Source organism: Hypomesus nipponensis, chromosome 23, assembly GCF_054491055.1.
Source record: "Hypomesus nipponensis isolate SF chromosome 23, ASM5449105v1, whole genome shotgun sequence".
Taxonomy (NCBI): domain Eukaryota; kingdom Metazoa; phylum Chordata; class Actinopteri; order Osmeriformes; family Osmeridae; genus Hypomesus; species Hypomesus nipponensis.
In genome coordinates, this window is record NC_140383.1 from 17,711,624 (window position 1) to 17,732,132 (window position 20,509).

Below are 20,509 nucleotides of genomic sequence, written 5' to 3' on the forward strand. Positions count from 1 at the left end.
GAGGGAATTTGGTGTTACATACTGAATACAGTCTTCCCGGCTCTGAATCCTGGCATCAATTGGCCGCTCATTTGCAAGGTTGGCTGCCAAGTACAGAGCTGTGTGAGACTCACTGTAACTCAATGCAGCCTCCTTCCCAAGACTCTGGAGCGCCTTCTTCACGATGCGCACAGCAGCTTCTGCAGCACCATTCCTGTGTGGGGAATCAGCAGGATGGATCTTCCACGCCCACGTAGTTCCCTTCTTCGCAGCAGTCTCCTCCAAGGCAGACTTGTTCTGGCTGTCCAAGAATCTGTACAGCTCTTCCAGGACTGGCTTCGCACCCACAAAGTTAGTACCTGGGTCTGACCAGACCTTTCTCGGATGCCCCCTGATTGCTGTGAACCTTTGGTAGGCCATCAGGAACGCTTCAGTGGACACAGAGCTTGCTAGTTCGGTGTGGATGGCTCTGCTGGCCATGCAACAGAAAACCACACCCCAGACCTTCAGGGTCACTCTTTTCCTTACATCATCCTTCACCTGGTAGGGTCCAAAAAGGTCCACCGAGGTATATTCAAAAGGTGCTGCAGGTTCAGTCCTCTCAGGCGGCAAGTCACCCATCACTTGTTGGCACTTCCTTGCCTTTGCCTTCCTGCAGACTAGACAGCTGTCAACGACCTTTTGGGCTATCCTCCTTCCTCTTACAACCCAGGCCTTTCTTCTCATCTTGAGCAGGGTTCCAGCCACTCCGTCATGACCCTCACTATGAGACTCACGAGCTAGCAATGTACACATCCATGAGTCGCAAGGCAAGAGGGGAATGGCGGCACTGTCTCCTTTGAAACCCTGCACTCTTCCACCACAGACAACGAGCCCAGAGTCCTCTTCTTTGTAGACCACAAGCCTGTCTGTTGTAGTGCTTGGGAAATTGGCGCCCTCCTGTGCAGCAAGGAAAAGGTCCCGCAGCACATCTTTCCTTTCCCAGACAGAGATGACTCCGGTTAACGGGACCCCCTCCCACTTTGACCTGTTCAGGGTCCGGTTTGGTCCAAGGAACCTTTTGGCTGCCCTCCAGATCCAAGCAATGGTCCTAACAAGTCTGGTTAGACAGCTGAACCGTTTGATGTCCACAAGGCTCTGGATAGCTGACCCTGTGGGTGGTCTCTGTTGTTCTGCTTCAACATGGTCCTCTTTCCGCCCTGGCTTCATTGCCTGGGCCCTCGTCAGAGCAGCAACAAAGGCTTTCTTTTGCAGCTTGTCGATACTCTCTCTGGCAGCAGTAGCAATTTCCTTTGCTGATTTGATCGGCCACTCACTTGCAGGAAAGCTCAGGAACTTTGGACCATTCTGCCATTCTGAGTCTTCGTCAAGATGTTTAGGCCCGCCTCCTTTCGTGATTAGGTCTGCAATATTCTGCGGACCAGGGATCCACCACCAGTCTTGGACTTGTGAGTTGCTTTGGATTTCTCCTATCCGATTTAAAAAAAAAGTTTGATAGCCATAGCTCTCTCTTTGGATTGCACCAAGGATGGTCTGGCTGTCGACAAAATGGAACCACTTTCCAATCTTGATTCGGCTGTGCATCTCAAAGTACCTCTTCAGGCGGGACGCAAACACTGCTCCACATACCTCTGATTTCACAGCATCTCCCTTCTGATCCAAGGGGGTCAGTTTGGCCTTGGACTCCACCAGCTTGATGATGGGATTTTGGTCAGAGCTCCACCTCAGATACATCACTGCTCCATAGGCATGCTCGCTCCCATCGGAGAATGTAATTGCCCACGGCTCACCGGCATGGCATGAAGGAGTTAGAGCCCTGGTGAATTTGACTTTGCCGAGCTGGACATATTGTTCAAAAAGCTCAATTGCATCTTCCCTGAGCCCCTCTGAGAGCGCTGTGTCCCATGTCTCTTTAGCTGGGCAACTTTTGCTTTTGGCTTCCTGGAATGCTCGGCGCACCAGGATAGCCCCTTTCTGCTTTGCAGGCGTCACCAGGCCGCTTGGATCATACTAACCAGCCACCTGACTGAGCAACTCCCTCCTTGTCAGAGGATCTGGGGTCTGAGGCCTAACCTGTTCTTGCAGGAGGTTCTGACCAAGCCGCATCTTTTGCTTTCTCCTTGAGAAATTTATGGAAGTCATGACATGAAGCCTGTCTTCCTCAACAATGTAGCCAAGGCCGAGTGCCTTATTGTCGTCATCTCCCATTTGATTTGGGAGGACCAAGGTTCCCTCTTTGGCTCTTGCTCTGCCATCTGGCTCGTCATGAGGCTCCTGCCTCCCACTTTGCCCAGAGAATACCCATGGCTTGAGCTGAAATCCTCCAGCCTTCAGGATGTTCTCCACATTTGCAGTGATGGTTCTCAGGCGGCCAAAGTCATTTTGCGATGTCAGGACATCATCGACATAGCTGTCCTGCTCAAGTACCCGGCGCTCCTCCTTAAGGTGCATGAACTGAGGTAGGTTGGAGGTCTCTCGCATTGCAAGCTGTGCGATGCATCCTGCTGGCTTGTCTCCAATGTTCACCCTGGTGATAGCATATTCTCCCAGTTCCTCATCCTCAGAGTCTCGCCACAGGAATCTGTGGAGGTGCACTTCACGGTCCTCAAGCCAGACAGCGTTGTACATCTTTTTTATGTCACCCAAAGCAGCGTACACCCCACCTCGAAACTTCAGGAGGACCGCACGGATCGGGTTGAGGACGTCTGGACCCTTCATCAGCATGTCATTCAGGCTCACACCTCTGAATTTTTGGCTGCTGTTCCAGACAAGCCTTACTGGCGTTGTGACTGAGTGTGGATTTGGAGCGATGAGATGACTGACGTACCATATCGGGCCGTTCCAGTTGGTAATCATACCTTTGGAGAGCTTGATTGCCGCCCCTCTAGTGACCATGTCATGGACCTGGGAAGCATAGGCAGCTTTCCATTTGGGATCTTTGGCAAGATGTTTTTCCGTTCTGAGGAAGGTGGCCTCAACAGCTCCCCTGTTGCTCGGGAGCGAAACTGGGTCTTCTATCCAGGGGTACTTGGCATGCCAGTGCGGATCCTTGCTGTGGCAGTCACCTGTGACGTACGTGAGCCCGTCTCTCACTACCTCGAGTTCCCGTTCTTCAGCAAGAGTCATCTCTTTGCCACCTGGCTGGCAGTTTCCACACCGACAGCCCCCACACCTTGGATCGCAGGCAGCGCCAATACTGTCCCATCTCCACCATTCCAGGAAGTCTCGGCCGGTTGTGAAGGCGATTGACTCCTGGATATCCTGGCAGATCCGACTGTTTGTTGGCTGCTGCTTTGGGATCCTGGCGGGGAGTTCCTCATACTTAATGGCGGCGGTCCTCATTGACCTGGCGAAGCGAGTGTTGGATGTATGGGCTGACACGGCGATGTTCTCAAACAGGTCTGGGTGAGTGCCCCCAACGGTCTTCCCCAGTGGTCCGCCCCACAGCACGAGGTCTCCAACGACTCGAATTCGCTGAGGCGCCAGCTTACCCTCTCTGTGACTTATCAGCAAGCTGATCTCTTTAGGTCTTGTGAGCTGATCGGCTGGGATGTCAGGAAAGAACTTCTGCAGTTGTCTTGCTGTTACCCCCTTGTAGACCTCTGCGATATTGTCCAGTCCATAGCAGACCAACTGGTGGGATTGAAGGGTGCCTCTCGGAGTCTCCACTCTGATTTTTAACAAGTACCTCTTTGTCTCTACGTGGACCTTCATTCCCCCGACCCCATGGACAACAAGAGTGATTTCCTCGCTTCTGAGGTTCAGCTTGCTTGCAGCTTTGTGGGTGATATAGTTTGTGTCTGATGCCAGGTCGATCAAGGTCCCGATCCTCTGCCCAGCATTGGCTGTTACTTCAAGAAGCATCATTATGACCGGGAACTCTTGTAGACCACCTTCAATGGGAAGGCTTGATGGCTTGGTCACTGCATTTAGGGTTGAGGCGGCGTTCGAGAAGGCATCCCGGCACTGTTTTGCGAGTTCTGGGGAGAGATTTCTTATGAAGTCCTCCTGGTCAGCAGTGTACTCCTGCTTTCCTTCCCCAGGATGGCGTCCACCTCTTTTCTGGCCAGCACTGCTCTCTGTATCAGCATTGGGGCACAGGTATCATGGATCTCATGGCACCTCTCACATGCCCCTAGATCCTTTACGGCAGCATTCCTCTCTGCTGGCTTTAGGTCCCGAAACTGCTTGCAGAAATACAGCTTTGTCCTGTGCTTTGGGTCGCCACAGATGATACATCCTGCACGGGCACCCTCAGACTTGGTGGCTTTTGTTCTAGCGTGTCTTGGCTCCGATCTTGCTCCTTCTCTTGGCTCCTCATCCTTCAGTTGCTCGAGTTGTTCGTAAATGCTCTCTTGCCCCTTCAGGAAGGCCAGCAGACCGTCAAATCGGTTGTTTGGGAGCACAGCATTTCGACCGTCAGCCACATAGACAAGCCATTCCTTCTTCAGACTTTCCGGAAGCTTACACTCAATAGACTTTGTGACCAATGGATTCTTGATCGCCCCTGTGTCTCCCAGGTCACTCAGATCTTGCAATGCTTTTTCAACTGTTTGAATCAGTTCCACTATCTTTCGTGGCTGGTGACTCCTAACAGCTGGCATTTTCTGCAATTCTTCCACAATCTCAATGGCGATAGAAGTTTGGTTTCCATAGCGATTTCCAAGGATGCGGAAAACATCTTCTGCTGTGTTGTAGGTGGTGAGCCTGAGGTCTCGGGTGATTCTGTCATCCAAACTGTCCAACAACTGGAATTTCTTGACCTCTCGTGAACCTGTGGGCTCACCTTGCCTTTGCAGCGCTTCCCAATCTTTTCTCCACCTATAGAAATCCCGTTTAATGCCAGAGAACTTGGGGAGAGATGTTGGCTTTAATTTGATTGAGGGCATGGGAGGATTTTGGGGGACAGTCCTCGTCTGTCGTCTGCCCTCTTCTTCCAGCTTCACCTGGATGAAGTCGGCCTTCCTGGACACGAGCGCAGGGATTGTGAGGTCTAGCTCTCTAAACCGGCCTTGGATGACCTTTTTCTCCTCTAACGGAATCCATCGCTTCCATCGGTCATGCAGTTCTTCCGCCGTTCGTGTGAGGTCTTGCAGGTGGTTAAGCATGAAGTCATAGGCCTCTTGTTTCGTGCTGAGGTCTACTCCGGCGGTGCGCTTGCACTCTGACTCTGCGACTTCCAGCGATGTGAGCACTTCATTTTCTCCAAAGTTGGACCACAGCACGTCTTGGACAAGATGTTTCATTTCTTTCATCTTAGATGCACCGTCACTGGCAGTCTTTGTCAGGTCGGCTTTTTGCTGCTCTGATAACACTGCTTCTCCCTCAATGTCCAGCTCAGCCCCTTTGTCAGCAATGAGGTTGGCTCCCAAGTCATCATTTGCTTCCCAGACTTTTTCAGCTGCTACCGTGAGCGCATTGAAACCATTTTCAAGGTCTTGCTCAGACATATCCTCGTAGGTCCTCTGCAATTTGTTGGCCAGACGAGAAAATGTTCTTTTAGCCACTGTTCTCTCCATCTTCAGCTCCTTCACAGACTTCAGAGCTGGCTCCGCCATCTTGCCCCTTCGGGTGACGGGATAAGAGCTTTCTTTAATGTGTCTTAATTCCCGGTTCCAGTTCCTGGACTCGTCGGTTTTTTACTGTCAAGTTGTCGGAGTTTTTTGGTTGTGCTATTCCCCAACTTGAAAAAGGGACTGAGCTGTCTACATGGAGGTGTGGGTAACTGGATTCCACTCGAGTTGCTGAATGACTGAGTCCCAGGCAGTAGCTATGTTTCCACTCTCCTTTTTATTTCCATTAGTCACTCAGCCATTTAGCAGATAGCTAAAAAACCTTCAAAGACAAACATAAACCACACAAGTTTTCAGCAAAATGCACACAACAGTACACAAACACCACCATGCGCAAAATACTGATTTCAATGACTAAAAACACAAACCAACGATGCAGGAGGAAGTAAGATTTAAAGTTCATTCTCTCACCGGCTGCCTCTCCAAACTTGTAGACTCAGATCTCGCACAACACTCCACAAACAGCAACACTGTTTGCTGCCGTTTCAATTACTCTCTCGTACCTGCTTGGAGCCCAATTAGGCACCTAATATCCTCCTCTGCGTCGCGCTGATTTGACCTTGATTGACTTCAGCCTTGTTAATCTGCTGCTCCCGATTTAAAGTGAAAGCGTCACCACCCTTTTTTTCCCCCTGTTTCCCCCGTGTATACACAATTCTCTTAAAATCCCACAAGTGAAATTCTAAGCCCACAGTTTGACTCGACAACAATTGTCGTTATGGTTACGCTACTCCTGCCCCTCCATCCCACAGTCTGTGCTCCCTCCCGCCACCTTGTTCTGTTTACATGCGCGCCATGTTTATGCCACTCCTTTGCTCCCTCCTGCCACCTCGTTCTATTTATGCGCGCGACCATCTGAGCTGTCATCTTCAAAAGAGAACATCTTTGTTTTCATTTGGCCTATAATAAAGAACGTCATCTTTCCCATGGATAAAGTCAGCTGCATTCAGAAGAAGATGAAGAACAGCTGTATTACTTTTGAGGTGAGTCTCGATATCTGGCAATGAAGTAATATATGTTATCTGTGACTTAAGTTACACAGCATTATAGCAACATTATCTTACTTACGTAATCTTACTTAAACAACGTTATGTGTGTAGCTGTTACCTTTTGTATTAATTTCAAGCGTGTTTTACTTGCTAGCTAGTATTCACATTAGTGAATTGTGTGTTATTATAATCTCCACTGCATAAGTATTGTTAATGTATGTCATCGTCGTAAGATATGAGAGAATTCTTACTAATAATACGTACTAATAAACCAGGACGCGCCTGTAATTTCCATTCAAATGGCTGCTGCTAGAATCCCTGAGCCTAATGTTAAGATATTGCATCAGATGTTACATTAACTTCACGACATGAAATTATCTATAATTATGTATTATTATCATGTTTAACATAAACACCTTAAAAAAAAATGTGCCGCTACATTTGACGTTTATTGATACCACGCTACGCGCTCTGTGATCTTTGATTGATACTACTGCCTGGGGTCAACAAGCGAACTTCTCCATGCTGCAGTTTTCTTAGAGCCACCAGGTAACTATACTCTGCCTAGCAAGTACCTTATTTGCCGTCGTATTTGTCGTTTTGCCTTGTCTTATGTTGCAGTTGCTTGATGTGTGACTGTTAGGAAAGTTATTGACCAACTAGTTCGTCATATTATCAAAGTTAGCTAATTTAACGGGTTTAATAAACAGGTTTAGCTCATTTTAGTCGCTATTATCTCGTTTGCAATTAGGCTAGTGCTGCATAGGATCGCTTTATCGTTAGATACCCATGTTAATGTAGGCAAACATTTGGGAAAACAGAAAATATAGACGAACATTTTCGCTAAATACCACATTTGTTGCCTTGTAATGGATATTACAGGTGTGTCTTGTTTCATTAGTACTACGTGGTCGTTTTAATTTCTCTCCTATTTTAGGACTATGACATACATTAACAATATGCTAATGCAGTGGAGATAGCCTTCTAGCTGGTATTTAGTAATGATTATGTCAGTTATTGTACAGTAATTAAGATTAGCATTTAATATTATGTAAATAACACATTTGATATGATATTGTGTTTGTGATGTATCTGATACATAATAATTTAAAATATAAAAATATGATATACGTGTCTAATATGATAATATTAGACAAGCATTTGAATGACATTTTGCCTGACCCTAAACTGTTCTTATGGCTTTATTCCAGAATGAGACATCTTGGAGAGCAGGATGCCCTTACAGTCAAACAGCTAGATGCAGTCCTGAAGTGTCCCTGGAATTGGACCTGGCTGAAGTTAGACTTCCAGGTAAAAGGGGACATGCAGCCATTTCCCTTATCTGATGTTTTTTTTTTTTATTGGAAAAAAGGGCCATGCGAGATGCATCCTATGTTGCAAAGAAATAAATTATGGGAACAAAGGGAGCCATGCCCTTCTTGCCCACTGTAAGACGGATGTTCACCAGAAAAAAAATCATAAACATCGCTACAACACACAGTGTAGCTAGGGGGGCAGGAACATCATCTGCTGCAGTCCAGGGTCCAGACAAGATCAGAGAGAAATGTTAGGAAAAACTTCCAACTCCCATTGCACATCGTATAGCTAATGCAGAGGTAAATAGGGGGGTTGGTATTATTTCAACATCTGCAGCATCACTACTGTACCATAAAAACAACACAAGTTTTGATATTCAAATATCTGTTCTAGGCCATGGTTCTGGGTGTGCTGGCGGAAAATTCCCTCTCATTTGCCGTTGCACCAGTAATTGTTGAACTTGCTCAGACACTGGCTCTTGATAAAGTGGCCCTGCAGGGGATAAAGCTCTCTCGTACAGCTGCATCGTATAAGATGGTACATGGCCTAGGGCAGACCTTCTCAGAGAGGATTTTCTCCAACATGATTGAAAGCACTTAAAACAACAATAAAAATGTTGGTGTAATTTCACTACATTGCATTGCAATCAAACAGTCTTATATTATATTGCACTATGGCTGCATATTAACTGTGTTTTCATCATTTTTTTTTAATTTAAGGTGCTGTCCATGCTTGTGTGCTACCACCACGACGGGTTTGGTAAGGTGATGGTTGAGCATCTTGGGTCCCTGGAGATAATGAAGGCTAATGCTGCCAATTTAGAGAGGGTAATTTGCGAGTTTTTTGACAAAAAACAAATCCCATGGGGAAATCTAGTCAGCATTTTACTAGATTCATGTGCTGTCATGAGGGGTAGCAAGACTGGCCTGGAGACAAGAATTCATCAACACTGTCCAGGCCTGCTTGATATAAATGGAGACTGTTGTCACCACGTGCACAATGCGGCCAAGAAGTTCACAGAGCCATTCGGAGGTTACCTTGAACAGCTATTCAGTGATCTGCAGATTGACCATCAGTGGTGCCCAGATCAGGTCAGAAGATATTAAGTGAAATTCAATGTATTTGAATGTTAATTGTCATTAACTTTAGAGAACTGCCATGCATGACTGTATGACAGATGAAGTCTGTATGGTGTCTGCCATATGACCTTAAATCCCAACGAAGCCTTAGGAAAATTGCACCTGTTTTGATTAATCTTGCCTCTATATGTAATTTTGAACATGTTTGGTTAAAGTTAGTAGTAACTAGCTATGTAACTACTTATTAAGCAGGTAGTAGTGGATAGACCTGAACTGATGCATCAGAGAAACAGTGTAAATGGGCAAACAGTTAGGGATAGTGGTAGAAGGTACATAACCTAATAAACTCTCTATTGGTCAGGTGATGTATCTCAAGGAGGTATGCGCCATACTGAACATTCCTGCATCCAACCCTGAGAGGGGATTTGTGAAGCATCGATGGCTCTCTGCCTATGATGCCAGTATGGCATCACACACAATGCTACCAGCAATAAGGTCCTGTATTATGGATTTTTAAGCAAAGAGGATCAGGAACTCTTCTTAGAACCCCTGGAAATGCTTTAAAGGGAATACAGTGTGAGTCAGGCATCAAAGGCTAGAATCAAGTGTAAACACGGAGACCTCAGGAAGAAAGGTGATGATGATCACTGACCCTATGAATACTTCAATATCAAATCTCAATCTTCAGAGTCTATTGCAACCATCAGTTATTAGTATTAACTTTGTTAAGGCTGTTTTCTGCTTATGTTTTCACAGGCATGACACAACAAGGGAAAGACAGAAAGAGGAGGGTCTGTCAGAAGATCTGGGCTCAGGAGAGAGAGACACGACTACTGCTCAGTGCATATATGGGCATACTGGCTATCTTGAAATAATATGTTATGGTTTTTCAGGTGGGTGTTATCTTATTACGTAGACTTTGCAACTGTTAATTGTAGTTGTATTCAAAAAGCATGTGTTTTTTTTTCACACACTTTTTTTTATGTACACAGGGTAGCCAGACATTAGTGCACAAAATGCACGACAGACAGCTTGAGCTGTTCCTGTCTTTCCTGGGCTGTTTTGCTAAGGCAGAACACATAACTCAGCACTCACCCAGGGCTCTTGCTGAGTTTCAGCTTCAGGATGACATGATTTTGTCCGCCAGGCACATATATTTGGGACAAGCCGCAGACACATTCCGATCTGAACACCCAAATCATGCTGTAAGTACTTTGCTACACGTAATATTACCTAACCTTTCCTCACATTTTGACAGATCATGTATTATTTTTCCAATGTTGGGGTATACTCTATTTCAGCTACTGAAGCCATTCCTGGAGAAGCTGAGAACAGTATATGCAACAACAGCCAGGTATCGACAAAAAAAGCTTCCCTTGGCCAGCCCAACCCTCATGGCCCTGTCTGCGTTGGACCCCTGTCTGAGAAGACACTCACAGGCAGGCATACATCTCAAGAGATTGAGTGGACTCTTGAGGCACATGCTAACAACAGGAGATGTCCACCTTGAGATTGTGAGGTACAATCTGGATGTCTCCCTCCCCAAGTTTAATGATGGAGATTGTGTAGTGGAGTGGTGGGGGCATGTGTTTCAGAGGAGAGAGAAGTATCTTGCCCTTATAACTCTTGTTAAATGTGGCCTTTCCGTTTTCCACAGCCCAAGGGTAGAATTCTCATTTAGCTTAATGAATGAGATCATTGACCAAAGAAGTGGAAATATGAATACTTTCACATTTAACACCTTTCAGACTGTGAAGTACACCCTTCAGTCCTTGGAGAAGACGGCCATTGAGATGTACAAGCGAGAGGATGTGCAGTATGGGGAGGTGGACCGCACATTGTGCAAGAACATCATGTCAGCAGGAACACATGACAAACTCCTGAGGCAGCAGAGTCTGCTGGAAAAGAGGCAGCTGCAGAATACCTCACCTGGCAGTGCTCTGGAGAGGAAAAAACAGACCATTGAGGAGGAGAGGAGGGCCAGGCTGAAGCATGCTGCCAAACAGCGGAAGCAAGCGCTCCAAACTTTGGTCCAAGCCAAAAAAAAGAAATAAATGTATGTTTTGTTGTTTATTTGTTGTTTGGCTGCAATAAAAGCCTTTCTGTAGAATGAGTCATTCTGTAGTTTGTTTTATTTGTAAATATCTGTTTTTGAGCCATTTCATACTCAATGTTAATAATGTCACTCGCGTGTGAAGAAGCGGCAATTTTTCCTCTCACGCAACCTTCTCACCTTTTTCACCCCTGACCAGTTTGCATGCCTGTTTTTGCCACTAGTACATATGTAGTGGGATGTCAGGGGCAGCGGCGCTCCGCTCTACACATAGTCGGAGTGGTGGCGTGGGTGTAGGCTGTGAATCGAAAGGCCAGAGACGCGCTTGGTGTTTGTCCCTGGCTTGGGAACCACAAGTCACCTTTGGTTAGATTCTCAGGGAGATAATTGACTCGTTAATATCTGACTCCAATTTTGACAATGTGCACAAGTGCGTTACCTGTAACCTTGAGCGCTAAACAGTTAATGACATGAAACTCTGACGTAGGTAAAAATCGTCTGCTTGATCAGAGCCCCGACCCTAAAGTATGCGTGTTCACTAATCAGTCGTTTATCTCTACTATAATATGGATTTTAACCATAGTAGACCTAGTAGGATATGTAATCGATCACTCAGAGGCTCCGGTAAATTCCTTCGGAGCGTGGAGATCCACTGTAAGTGACTCAGAGGCCTTAAGTTAAAACCTACTCCAAAAGTCTATGTTTATAATCAGTTAGCCGCATCAACCAGACTAGATCAAAGTTTTCACCGCCGTAGCTTGATAGATACGTTTCAAGGAGAACAAGTAACTTTAAAATGCACACATTAATAGTTTATTATCTAAATAGCAAGATAATCAATACAATGATAATTAAATATCATCAAATACAAAACATACCTTCAGAGCAATGGTTAACAAAGGTATTCACAATGAGGACTAGGCGCCTAACGCACCGGAGCTGTATCGTAAACAGAACTCGAAGTGATTGGTAAAAACTTCTTCCTATATACACCCAAACTTGACTAAAATGGGGACACCGGTCATGTGACAGAAAAGTTGTCGAACGCATACAAATTCAAATTGGATCATTAATCAAGACTGCAGTAGACCAAGTGGTGCCCTTGCAAGACAAGGGAATATGTTAAACATATGTTGGTCTGCTGCAGGCACAAACTCTGTAAACCCTGTACATGTACATGTTACAGTGTTAAAATTATTACTAGAATGTAACACACAAAATAAGAAACAAAAGCATATCAAACATGACATTTAAAGCTGTTTAGAACCTTATTTTCAAGAACACAACTTTTAATGATAATTTCAGAGTCTTCCTCTGTCCACCTTCCTCTTCAACTGTTGAGACCACCTCTCCAGAGGTGTGTCATCAAGGTGTGATTGTCATTTTAGCATTCATGCAAATCAACAACTGTCCCAGACGAGTGTCTGGGTGACCAGTGACAAAGGGGCTGCCAAAACAGCCCTACATGGGGATCTCTGTTTCTCCCTGCCTCATATGTCATGTATGTATGTGTCGCATCGAGGAGGCAGGGAGCGCTTCCTTTAGATCATCCACTCCGCCCAAGGTCAAAACTATTTCCATGTCATGGTTATCAATAAATGGTCAAATCTAATACGTGAGTGTCTTGACTGAACTGGTGGTTAGCTGGCAGTTTTGACTGTCCATTAAAGGTATCTTTATATTTATTAATTTAATGTTTATTTCAGGCGCAATGGCCCATACACAAATACATTACATACAAGAGACATTAATCTACTTATCTAAAATGCTTAACTAAAAACAACACATGGCCTATGTACAGTGTAGCAGTAGTTTCTCCAAAACTGGCTCCTGGAAAAAGTGTCTGAGGATAACAGTAGCCTAACTATGTCATTTCCAGACGCCAGGAGGGGAGCTGCAAAAGAATGCGTCAGCTTTCGCCTCCTGGGGTCAAAAGTGTCAACGCGCAGCTGCTCAAACAGCTAGCTGTTGCTGCTGGACCTTGGTTGCGACATAATCTTAAAAGCGTTGTGGTAGGCAACTCTAAGTCTCTGCAGCGCACCAGCGCTATGGTTGCACCATAGCTGGGCGCAATACAGGGGAGAGCAGTGTGCAATAAACAGGATTAGCTTCGCATCAGTTGAGCATTTGCCAAATGTTCGGTTTAAAGTGTTTTGTGCTTTTGTGTACCACTGGCGGGTTTGCGTGCGGATAGAGCTATCGTCAGAGAGATCTGGCGTGATTTGAAAACCGAGATAGGTCACAGAAAGAACATAGGGCAAAGGCGTGTCGTAAAGCTTCACTGGGAGTGGTGTTCCAGACAAACGACATCGGTGACAGGGAAAATACATTCAGTTTGTCTTTTTATCACAAAAAGTCATGTTGTTTTCCGCACCAAAGGCCTCACAAGTATGAATCAGTTTCTGCAGAGCCTTTACCGACGGACATATCAGGCAAATATCATCAGCATACAATAAATGATTAACCGGGACATTCCCAATAAAGCAGCCAGCATCGGCGGCGTTTAGCTTCCCAGTAAGGTTCGAGACATACGTGTTGAACAGTAGTGGAGACAGTAGACTCCCCTGGGGGACACCGTTACCGGGGCTAAAGCTAACCGAAACGGTAGTCCCCCAGCGCACCCTGAAGGATAACCTATAAAACCAATATACAATGATACGTACTAAGTAGACAGGTACGTTTCTGTCAATCAATTTCTGAAACAGTGCATAATGGTTAACCTTGTCGAATGCATCAAGGCATCAAGGAAACAGACGAAGATGTTAGAGCCTCGTCTTTTAAAGTACGATATGATCTCCTTAAGAGCGAAAATGCAGATATCTGTACCATGATGTTTTTTAAAACCAAATTGATTCGCTGGAGAAGACAAGTGCTTCTCCGGGCGATTGAGCAAAAGCGACTCGAATAATACAAAAATGGGGCTAGAAATAGCAATGGGACGGTAATTATTCTTAATAGAAGGGACAAGATATAGTCAAGAGTCTCTCTCTCTCACACACACACACTCTACACAAGTATATATCATTCAAACAAAGATGATATAGCCTGCATATAGCATAAATAAGATTTAGATGTCATATTCGGTACAGAATGTGTATGAACCTGATGATATCTTTCGAAATATTTGTTGCCCCATCATTTTTTTTTTTTTTAATTTTTTTACTATTGAAAATGCCACTGCAGCGGCCACAACCTACCTAATACACCTACATAAAAATATTAAAACAGATTAAACTTACATTCTAATCCGAAGGCTGAAACTGCTTTTGAGTTGTGGGATGTCGGCTGGATATGAGGATGTTGCCACTTGCGGCTGGTTTTCCAGATTGGAGTCTGAATTTTGAACTGAGATGAGTTTTTGCAAGTGTAAGTTTGGAAAAAAACTGTTGGCAGCAGTAAGTCATTCCAAACTGATGCCGCTTTCAATTCATGGTTCCTCAAAACGGGAATCTGTTCAGGGCCTAGATACTGTTAGGATGATGTCAGTCGGTGGCCAGAAAGATGCATGACAATTAAAAAGAGTTTACTTGGTTTATTAGAACGGTACCGGATCATGTAACCAGTCGAAGCAGAGAGTGGTCAGATGAGTGCAGGCCATGGGTTACAAGCGGCTTTATATACACTGGAGTAAACAACTTCAAATATAATTTCCACAGTATTTCCCTACATGGCACAGCAGGTGATATGCATATTTGTATTCTTTAAAGGGTATACCTGTCATTGTCGTAACTCATTGAAGCCTGTTCCTTTGAACAATTGAAACCGTTGTCTATATGTGTACTGGGGTGAACTCCACAATATGACCTATTGACCTCAGAAGGAGAAGCCTATCTCACACATTAAACTCTGTGTATCAGACAGTTTATACAATTCAAGGAGGCTGTTGTACTTTGCTTTCAATTCATCATTGTTTTGGAGTTAAATTATTTAGATTTGGAAGGTGTCAGGCACATCAGCTGGTTCCATGGAAAATGCTGAACTAGATATTTTCAACTCCAGTTGTTTGGTTCGGATGCTGTGAAACCAATCAACAAATGTGCCAATGAGTTTTGTACTCTGCTGCGTACTCTGTTGTTGTGGCAGGTTTCTGTGATTGCAGACTGGGAAAATGCACTGTAAGTGCCCTTCTCCTACAGCACTCGCCACAACTTCAACTTGGCCTCGAAAGCTTTGATGTTGGATACCAGCGAACTGAGAAGCACGTTGGGACCCTGAAGCTTAATATTCAGCTCTGACAGGTAATTGATGTCAACCGTGAAAGCTAAATCACACAGTCACTAACTGTTGCTGAGATCTGCAACAAGCTTTCTCTTTATTTCCATGAACATTTGACCTCCTCTCTCAACTCATAGAACATGTTCCCACGGCTCAGCCATCGCACTTCAGTGGAATACCAGGTCCACATGCTCTGATTCAAGTTCTTTGAGAAACCCCTTGAACAGTTGACATCACAATGTTTAACTTTAAGGACTGTACACACAAGTTTTCCAGATGTATGATCCAGTGGCATATGATTAAATAATTTGCATCCAGACTGAGCTGACTCATCTCCATCACCTTTTTTACCAATGCCGTCAACCCCTTTTACGATCCACCATGGCTGGAGTGACAATGACAGCAAGTCCTCCGTGTGTCAAACTCTGTAGTATACCACGGATAACAATGGCAAGTTGGGCCATAATCGGTATGTCAGTTGTTTCATCACAGGCCAAGAAAGAAAACTTTAAATCAATGGCGCATATTTTGTGCCCTGTCCACAATCCGGTCGGAGACTGTTCTTCGAGATTTACAAATACTTTAAGTTAATCTGGTGCTAGTAACTGTGCGGCTTTAACAATGCAGTCTTTTACAAATTCTCAATTTGAATTAGGTTCAAATTCTTCGCAATTGCCTCACTCAGTTCATAGCTTGCCTGGACAACTTTGTCCCATCACAGAGAGGTTTTGCTAAAATATTTTGTTGAGCACTCAAACACCATCGTAAGGCATTGATATTATTAACACGCATTTGGCCTTACAAGTTTGCCATGTTTCGAACTGTAATGACGTTCTAGATTGGCTTTTTTTTATCACAACCAAAAACTAAATATACTGGCCTGCCTTTTATATTTTGTTATGTCAAACATTTTAGATTAAAAAGAAATAATATATATTTTACTTCACAGCCTCAGGGGCCGTATACGGCCCAAAGGCTAGACGTTCCTCACCCCTAGGGTAGGAGCAAATATTTTCAAAGTGACTACAATCTATAAACCCTTTCCTGTATAAGGGGGATATTGTTCTCTGTGGCAGCCAATATGATGAAACGCTTACAAGCTCTTGGCAATTTGAAAACAGCTCAGAGAAGCTCTTCACACCATATTCCATCACACGTTATAGTATTTTCACAAAAATAGTCAAATCATACATACATACAAGGAAGTCATTGTACATGTTTTGATGCAATCAGGTATTTAAATAAATGTTTCGATATTTTTAAGTATTGCACACAAAAAGCAGAAATAATTGCAGCTCCACATAGAATAACATGTAACAACACTACCATTTCCAGGAGAACTAACTGTGCACCACTTATTTGATCTGATATCCAATTAGCTCAAGAAAGTCAAGGTTTGTGTAAAACATAAAATAAAAAATCTACAGTTGGAATTGGCAGTCAATCAGGTAAACTTATTGTAAAATAATGGTTTGTTGGTGATTTTTTTCTATTACTAAAGCCATAGCCTGCTCTTCAGTGTCAGGAACATCACATAAGTGCGTAAGAAATGAGTGTCCATGGATGCATGTCTGTGTTGTCTCTTCAAGTTGCTGTTTCTTCCGTAAGAGCATGTCCTCTACATCCTCTTTAGTCAAAGTTACAGGCAACTGACAGGCCAAGCAAACAGCTTCTTCCTAACACACATCACAACACACAATCATGTTTTACAGTCAATATGATTAGTATTACGTCACATCATAATAGCAATATGTTTCGAGTAGGGATGCACCAATTAATCAGTCATCAACCAATATTATATTGATGGGATTGTGGTGTCTGTAAAGGTATCATGCTTAGGTAAAAAAGGTTTATAGATTTTTTTCCTCCAGTCATGTGTCAATGACATACACAAAGCAGCCATATGATCTAAGGTGAGCGCTTTCACAGTAAACATTTCGAAACCTTTTATAACAAATGTCAAATTGGTGGTGTCATGGCCATGCCCCTCTTTAAGTTATCCTGGTCTTCCCTGCCCCTAGTGTTTTCTGTCTCTCAAGGGTGTGTTCAGGTCCTAGTTTTGTCTGTGTCTCCTGGCTTCCTGCACTCTCAACAACTTTTAGCAATCACTCAGCTGTTGTCCACTGTGATCACCTTGCCCTGTTTCAGGGTTTGAGGGGTGACCTCGTGGTCACTGTGCTTCATGGCAGCGCTCAGCTGAAGCACATCTTTCTGTCTGCAGCTTTTTCCTTCTCCCCACCTGTTCCCTGTTGTGCACTGATGACACCACTTATAAATACCCTCTGTTTTCCCTCATTCTTTGCCAAAGAGTTTTGTGATGTCTAAAGACCAGTCCCATATCCTGCGATACATTCTTTTGTTCCAGCCGCTTCCTTACTCTTCCCTGGACATATTGGACTGCCTTTCCGATCTCGGACCCTGCCTTTCTCAACTATGTTTTTTGGATCACCCCTTTTTGAGTTACCTTCTACGGCTTGCTTTCTGTTTTGTTCCCAGAGCCTTGCTTGTGAGATTTCAGTTGTCCTTTAATAAACTTTCCATTCCGCACTCCGCTTTCGGGTTCTCCTTGCATCCAGCCGTGACACCCTGTATATATGTCTGCTGACTCCTGACTACCTGCTTCTCCCTGGTCTTGGATCCCCCTCCTACTAACACAAGTGACGGGTGGCCTTTTATCCTGAATCTGAATGGATATAAATGTTTTCCCTAATTAAATATCTGGAAAACAATATTAAAATGAGCTGAAATTAGAAGCCTCATCAGAAGCAAATACAAAAATTTCAAAACATCGGTATCAGCCAATTATAACATCAACTTTTGCCATTTCTATCAGCAAGTAATTTTCTTATAGGTTCATCCCTAGTTTTGGATAATATAAAGACTATTACAAAGTCTGCATGACTTGATAATCATAAAGTATGGTTGACAATGAAGGAACGCTGTACTCCTATTAGAGGACATATAAACAGAATATTATACATGTTAGCAAGCTTACAGGTTTCCAACATAACTTCCTTACTTGAAAGTAGTTGGTGACTTTGAGTGGCCGGCACTCTCCCACTGTCTTGGCATTACTATGCAGGACAGTCGCTAGGATCTCCCTAAGGTCCTCCATACCGTAGAAAGGTATGCAGTTCGCCATTGCTGTCACTTCCAGTTGTCTCTCTGCAGACGGGCATTCTGGCCAAAGCAAACAAAGAGTGAGAATTAATGAACTCAAGAGACAAACAGCGATCTTCAGGAAAGAGTAATAAATAAATACTTAGATTTATGCTTGGATTGCGAACCAAGACAAACAAGCAAGGGGACAAATAGAGTGCTAAATGACTATTACAATATCAGACAGGAAAGAAGAACAAATGTGAAGAGGTTAGAGATTGAATCTAGAATTTGAGACTTCAGACTTGACTTGGACTCTAAACAAGAGACTTGTGAACAACACAAGTCACATACTGGGTGAGTCAATTGGTGGAGTTCAGTTGATCTTAATATGCAAGATCCCATCGTGTAGAACCTTTTCAGAAAAAGTGGTGCCTGGTCTTTACAATGACATCAAAGCAAATTTATACTTATTTCTGTTTACAATTTAATGTAGAATGTAGGCCTGTTACGTTCCAGGACCCCTCCCTGTTTGTACTGCTTGTTTGCACTCTGTCCTGTCCCTGTCAGCTCTCCTGGGGTTCCAGGTCCTGCCCTCCTGTTGTCCAATCAGTGTCCTCCAATCAGTGGCAGCCAATCAGAGGCACTCAATTACCTTCAATTACACATCTGCTCCTGCCCCGCCCGGTTTTCCTTTGCTATTTAAGTTCCTTTGTTCCCTCCTGTTCAGAGGAGGGTTTGTCTGTTGCCATTAAGACCTTGAATGGGTGATGTATGGTTTATATGTTCTGTGTATATCCAGTGTTGTGCCGTTTGTTTAAACCCTGGGGGGAAGGGGTATTCCTGTAGGTTAGACGCCCATGGGCTTACATTCTACCCGTAGGATTACATTGTCTATACACCCTAGGTAAGACGCTGGGCGGACCACCCCCTGTATTGTTTTGTTTAGGGCGCCTTATTTGTGTGCCAGATATGTTTGTGTTGGGGGGTGGTTGACAAGCTAGGGGTGGGGAGGTTACCTATTTGATTTCTTTGCTTTGTCCCGCTCAGCCCCTTTCTCCCAGCCCCATCGTTTGGTCTTTGTCGTGCCCTGTGATTCCTGTTCTTTACTTTGGTATTTGTGAGGAGAAAATAAACTCCCTATATTTTCCGTTACCCCGGCTTTTCCGTGTCGTTTTTCCTATTGCCCACGCTCCTCAAACCTGGTTCCGCGGTTAGTAGTTGCAACGGGTTACGTTTCCCTGCCTTCCAGAGGGATTTGAAACAAGGCCTAAAAACTTTTCTGTTTACATATTCTGTTATGTTTTGCACATTCAGGAAGTGCCATGTGCTCAGTGCTGTAGTTTTATGTATCCAATTTATTTATTATAAGAGCACTGCAGAATGTTTTGTTTTTGAAGCTTAAAAGCAATGAAGTGTGTGTATGTACTGTCTGCAGTGTTCAGACTTTGTTAAATAAAAAAGATTGTTTATATCTTACTACTTTTTTGGATGAAAACATAACCATATGAAGTAATATAGAAAACTGTATTATATTGAACTATACAGTATCTTAATGCATTCTGTCAAGTAAAATATTCTATATGGCTTTAATAGAATGTATTTGACACATCCTGATGCACCAATATATCGAATCAAATCGCCAACATGATCACCGTAATTGAATCAAATAGGGAGATTAGTGAAGATTTACACCTTTAGTAATATGACAAGACTGAATTTAAAAGTATAAAAAACACCAGGGACACCGACAACATCGGCAACCCTGCACCATTTATTATCTTTAAATTCAGTCTTGCCACATTACGTAACTTTGATCTGAACAGGACTGGGTGTGCAGCCACACACGTTTAGTTTTTCCTCCATCTTGAAACTGTGTAACCTAGAAATGTTTACCCTGACCAACAGTTACGTTATAAGAAACAAGAAACCAATCCGATTTGCCAACGCTAACATTTAACGCTCTTCCTTTACATAAAATTGAGAATATTTCAGCTTTCAACACTACGCACACTATGCACTACGCAAGCGTTAATGCCCGGCTTCATTGAAAATGAATTGGAAGCCAGCACTGCCTGCTCTGCGCAGTGGACACGCACCGTAAGGCTTTTATATTGTATAAAGTATTGTGTACTATCACAGTATATCAGTACAGCAGTTTATACTGTAGCACAAAGTACATATGGTGGTCTGCCATTTGTGCCC

At 43.9% G+C, this 20,509-nt stretch overlaps 2 protein-coding genes across 2 annotated transcripts in view; one reads left to right on the forward strand and one right to left on the reverse strand.

Annotated features, from left to right (window-relative positions):
- Positions 1-20,509, reverse strand: part of pms1 (PMS1 homolog 1, mismatch repair system component) — a gene marked incomplete at its 3' end in the record, with an annotated part of 147,613 nt that overhangs the window by 43,898 nt on the left and 83,206 nt on the right. The gene's annotated exons all lie outside the window — the stretch shown is intronic.
- On the forward strand, positions 9,366-10,991 carry LOC146234446 (uncharacterized). The gene is made up of 5 exons (XM_084688441.1): positions 9,366-9,571; positions 9,694-9,830; positions 9,930-10,142; positions 10,239-10,456; positions 10,595-10,991. The coding sequence occupies exons 2-5, from the start codon at positions 9,819-9,821 to the stop codon at positions 10,989-10,991; spliced, it is 840 nt and encodes a 279-aa protein (XP_084544567.1). The 5' UTR covers positions 9,366-9,571; positions 9,694-9,818.

What these genes read in the sequence shown, in the direction of transcription:
- LOC146234446 (XM_084688441.1), top strand. An exon ending in CTGAACACCCAAATCATGCT is followed by an intron (nt 10,143 to 10,238) that starts GTAAGTACTTTG and finishes ACTCTATTTCAG; the next exon opens with CTACTGAAGCCATTCCTGGA. An exon ending in GTCCACCTTGAGATTGTGAG is followed by an intron (nt 10,457 to 10,594) that starts GTACAATCTGGA and finishes CGTTTTCCACAG; the next exon opens with CCCAAGGGTAGAATTCTCAT.